Source organism: Penaeus japonicus, unplaced genomic scaffold (assembly GCF_977035675.1).
Source record: "Penaeus japonicus unplaced genomic scaffold, GWHDUDI00000001_assembly GWHDUDI00000017, whole genome shotgun sequence".
Lineage (NCBI taxonomy): Eukaryota > Metazoa > Arthropoda > Malacostraca > Decapoda > Penaeidae > Penaeus > Penaeus japonicus.
Window position 1 is genome coordinate 4,220,692 of NW_028234419.1, and position 5,000 is coordinate 4,225,691.

The 5,000-nt window shown below is 51.2% G+C and overlaps 1 protein-coding gene across 2 annotated transcripts in view; it reads left to right on the forward strand.

Annotated features, from left to right (window-relative positions):
• LOC122262066 (uncharacterized) overlaps positions 1-5,000 on the forward strand; it is a 23,529-nt gene that overhangs the window by 17,479 nt on the left and 1,050 nt on the right. For both annotated transcript variants that reach the window (XM_043029988.2, XM_043029997.2), the window contains exons 2-3: positions 1,937-2,399; positions 3,152-5,000. The exon at positions 3,152-5,000 is cut by the window's right edge and continues 1,050 nt beyond it. In XM_043029988.2, coding sequence (XP_042885922.2) covers positions 1,939-2,399; positions 3,152-5,000 — 2,310 coding nt within the window. In that variant the 5' untranslated portion in view covers positions 1,937-1,938. The remainder of the gene's footprint in view (positions 1-1,936; positions 2,400-3,151) is intronic.

Sequence of the window (5,000 nt, forward strand, 5' to 3'; positions counted from 1 at the left end):
CTTCCTCTTTACCAAACTTTCCCTTTTCCTCTACTGTTATATTGCCTTTTCTCTCTTCTCCTTCATTCATCATCCTCTCTCTTCCTCCTTCAATATTCTTTCCTCCCTTTTTTATTTTCTTCTTTCCTGTTTCCCTCTTTATCTCCCCCTCTTATCGTTCCTCTCCTTCTTCTCTCTTTTTTGTTATTTTTCTTTCATTTTTGTTCCTTCCTTCGTTTCTTCTTCTTCATAATCCCGCCTTTCCCTCTTCCTTACATCCTGTCCCGTTCCCTCTCTTCATCTCTTCTTTCCTTCCTCCTTCTGCCTTTTTCTCTCTCATTTTTTCATCTTTAATTAACGTCCTATTCTCGCCTCCCGCTTCTCTCTCGCTCCAGCCTCCCCTCTTTCCCCTCCCTCCCATTTCCACCTCCTCTCCGCTCCACATTCCTCCCCCCCTTTCCATCCACCCCTCTCCGTTCCACACTCCTCCTTACCCCACGCCCCCTTCACCCCACCCACCCCTCCCTTCCCCACTTTCCTCTCTCTGACCCCACCCTTCCCCCTTCCCCCTTCCTCTTTCCGCCCCTCTCCCCTCCCCCTTCCTCCATCATCTTCTCTCCACCCTCCCATCCCCGCTTCCCCCCATCTTCCTCTCTCCACCCCCCCCCCCCCACACCCCTTGTAACACAGCTCAGAGGTGATCTCGCAGGTAGAATGACGCCTCGAGCGTGACGCCCACGTTTGATCCTTCTAATCCCCCGCCCTCACGCTGCGGCTTGTCATATCCTGGGCATGGGCGGGGGACGTGGGCGGGTTGGGGGACGTTGGGGGTCGTGGGCGGGATGGGGGACGTTGGGGGTCGTGGGCGGGGTGGGGGTAGTCGTGGGCGGGGTGGGGGTGGTCGTGGGGGCGTGAGTTGTGAGGAAAAGTAGGAGGGGAGAGGTGGGGAAAAATGGGGGTGTCATGGTACTAGGAGAAGGAGAGAGAAGGAGGAGAAGGAGAAATAGAAAGAGAAATAGAAAGAGAAGATGGATCAAAAGAAGTAAAAGAAAAAGAAGGAGAAAGAGAAGAGGGAGAAGAAGGAGACGGAGAAAAGGGTGGAGAGAGAGAAGTAGAATAGGAGGGGAAGAGGAAAGGAGCATGTGTGGGGGGCGTGTATAAGTTACGCGTGACTGTGTACGTGGGGCTGTGGATGGGTAAGGGATGTGTTTGGGAGGAGAGCCTCATGTGTGTGTGTGTGTGTGTGTGTGTGTGTAGGTGTGTGCTTGTCCATGTGCATATGTGTGAGTGTGCATCCTGTCTGTTTATGTATACAAACACATGAACGTATGAGTCGTGTGCAACACTTTTCTGTGTCTCTGTGTGTACGTATTCAGATTGTGTTATATAATATGTATGGCTTTTCATAAGAATTATTTATTGCATATGATGGAAATATGACAGTAAGACAGATTACTGTGACATGACTATGAGATACGAGATTTTGTTAAGCTGATTTCCATATTGTTTACCAATTTCTTCAGTGTTTTCCTTCTAGATTCTCGGATTAGAGATTCTCACTTTAGAAAAAAAAACGAAAAACAAAGAGAAATTAGATAACGCGGGATTCTTGTGTATATTGTCACGAATTTAGAATAATATTGCATGATACAAAAACAGGATTCATAATCATACTGTTGTATTTTTTGTTATAATTGTATTTTTTTTAATTATGTATTATCATATATATTTATTACTGTTATTATCGGGTAACTCTCATTTATGTTAGAGTCTGAGACCTTTTTTTACGTAGTCATTTCTGTCCCGAAAAATATTCAGTAATTTGAACATATTTATGTAAGTCTTTCCAAGGCCATTAGCGTATCAATTCACAAGATCCCGCGGCCTCATTCAGCCAGCATCTCCCTCTGCTTCATCTCAAGCACATCAGCGCCTAATGCCCTCCCTCTCCCTCCAGCCATGTGCAGCGTGACCGGCGTATTGCTGGGGGTGGCGGAGGTGAAGCTGCCCCTTCGGCGCCTCCCTCAGGAGGTGCGGACGCACGTGGCCATCGTGTCCCACGGCGCCGTGCTCCACGACGAGACAGCCAAGAAGAAGGAGCACCAGGAGGAGTTCCTCGAAGACCGGAACAGATTCATCGGCGAGGTGGACGGCTACTACGCCCTGCAGGAGGTGTCGCTGGAGATTACTGACGGGCGGTGCGAGGTCAAGCGAGGTCACGATGTCGTCCTCAAGCATCGCATCTGTGACGTCATCATCGCCACGACCGTCCCCGAGCACTCGCAGCGCGTCGTGTACATCACCCGCGATGACAACTTCGGCCGCGCCGCCGTCGTGCTGCAGATGATGTCGCTCAAACACGTCGAGAAACTGCTGGCGTTCTTCCCGCAGGCGTCGAGCGCCGCGCTGGCGCCTCCCCCGTGAGTGGACAGGTCTCCCCCCCTCCCTCCCTCCCTTCCTCCCCCTCATCCTCTCTCTCTCTCTCTCTCTCTATCTATCTATCTATCTATCTTTCTCTCTCTTTCTCTTCTTCCCCCCCTCTCTCTCTCTCTCTTGTCCTCCCCCCTCCCCCTTTCTTTCTCTTTCTTTTCTTCTCTCTATCTGTCGCCCCCCCCCCTCTCTCTCTCTCTCTCTCTCTCTCTCTTTCTCTCTCACTCTCTCTCTCTCTTGTCCTCCCCCCTCCCCCCTTCTTCCTCTTTCTCTTCTTCTCTCTATCTATCGCCCCCCCCCCCTCTCTCTCTCTCTCTCTCTTTCTCTCTCTTTCTCTTCTTCCCTCTCTCTCTCTCTCTCTTGTCCTCCCCCCTCCCCCCTTCTTTCTCTTTCTCTTCTTCTCTCTATCTCTCGCCCCCCCCCCTCTCTATCTATCTATCTCTCTCTCTCTCTCTCTCTCTCTCTCTCTCTCTCTCTCTCTCTCTCTCTTTCTCTCTCACTCACTCTCTCTCTCTTTCACTCTCTCTCTTTTCCAATGATAGTTTTATTGTGCACATGATTAACATCTATCAATATGTTGAATAGAATATACGTTATGAAAATGAAATACACTTGTTCATAATATCTTTCCTCTGGGATTTTGATTACATTGGGAAATCATTATATTAATAACAGTTTGTGATATAAAGCACATCGTCTACGACAGAAAAGACCGCACGGATAATCGGCTTTTGTGTTCCAGAAATGGACTCCTTCCGGGCTCGGTGTCGCCCAAGGACTCGCGGGCGTCCTGGAGCCGCGGGATGGGCAAGAAGATCTCCTCCATCCTGACGTCCCTTGCTACCAACAGCGGAACCAAAAGGACTCCATCACGCCCCGAGGACCGCGTCGCGGACGTGATCGTCACCCCCTCGAGCGACGCCAAGGAAGGGGGCTATCCCGAGTCCGACTCGCCGTCCGATTCGGACGAGGGCGAGGACGAGTCCAGCATCGAAGACAGCGACTCCAAGTCCGACAGCAAGTTCTACGAGGACCACGGTCTCGACAAGGCAGTCCAGGAGAGCCTCTACGACGATGACTCGGTGGACTCCGTGTCGCAGGGCAGTGACTCCTCCCAGGCAGAGGCCAATGCAGCTGTGATCGAGGCGGAGATCAAGTTCTTCGTGGATACTGACGCGGAGTTCCTGAAGGCCCTGCAGAGCCTGGATGAGGACCGAGAGAGCCTGACCAGTGAAGAGACACCTCAGTTCATACGAGAGAAGTTAACCCTGCTGTTTGCCCAGATTAAGGCCCTCATTCTGCTTCACCAGGAGCTTCACGCCGAGTTCGAGCGGAGTGGCATCAGCCCGCAGCTGCTGAGCGAGGCGATTGTGGGCCACCGGGACGATTACGAGAAGTACGTTTACTTCATGGAGAACATCCCCACTGTGGACGGCATCCTCTCTGCGCACGCCGACTACTTTAGGGCCAATATGCCGGAACTGCCGGAAAAGCTGAGGAAGCCACGCATGCGCCTCCACTATTATGTCCTCACACTCGAGACTTTGCTGAAGAAGGTCAGCACCCAAGAGGAGAAGAGAACTGTCCAGGAAGCGATTGACGTCCTCAAAGTTCCTCTGAAGAAAGCCGACTCGAAGCTCTTTCTTGGAGCTGTCATTGGGTCGCCCTTTGACCTCTGCAATTTCGGCAACCTGATCCGACACAGCGACTTGCACCTCCGACGCGGCGGAGACCTGCCGAAGCGAGTGTACCATGTACTCATGCTGAAGACTATCATCCTCATCACGTTATCACAAGGAAGGAATTACAAATACATCACCAGTTTTCGGATGGACCAGGTCAGCATTGGGAAACGTCAAGGACGAGGAGTGCTCTTCACTCTGGAGGTTCGAAACGGCCCTCGAGGTCAAACTGTTCCTTACGTGTTCAAGGCCAAGAACATCAACATACAACAACAGTGGATCAACGATATAAAGTTCATTCTAAGTGAGAGATCGCAGACTTCTACGCCGAGGAACAGTTTCATTGAGGGGGATTCCGAATTACGTAGTAGCGGCAGACGAAGTAAATTCCGCAGAGGACAGTCTATTGAGAGGATTTTGAACAAAGGCACTTCTCAGTCAAACAGCAGTCCCGAAATTAACATGGAAGACGAGAGTGATATGGCTGGAAACGCCTCTAGCTATGGCAAACCTCGCCGCCGAGGAGCAGTCAGGAAACACGCGAGTGCTCCTAGTCGCCCCCGGCCTGTGGTACGGCAGGCAAGCGGATACACCTCAGACGGAGACCCTAGCCACAACTGGAAGACTCAAACGGCATCCTCACCGCTGGTAGTGTGGACGGTCTTTCCTCAACTTGAACTTCTTTTTAAGGCTTCCTCTCTGGACGAAAAGGAAAGCCGTTTTTCCCAACTAACGTCAGTACTTGATCATGAACGAAAGTACATTGCATGTCTGAATGAGCAACTCGGATTGCTTCTAGACGAAGAAGTCCCCCGACCTCCACCTAGTATAGTCACGCATATGAGAACCCTCTATGACTTCCACGAGAGGACCTTCTTGCCTGCACTTGAAGATGCCACCGCCGAGGGC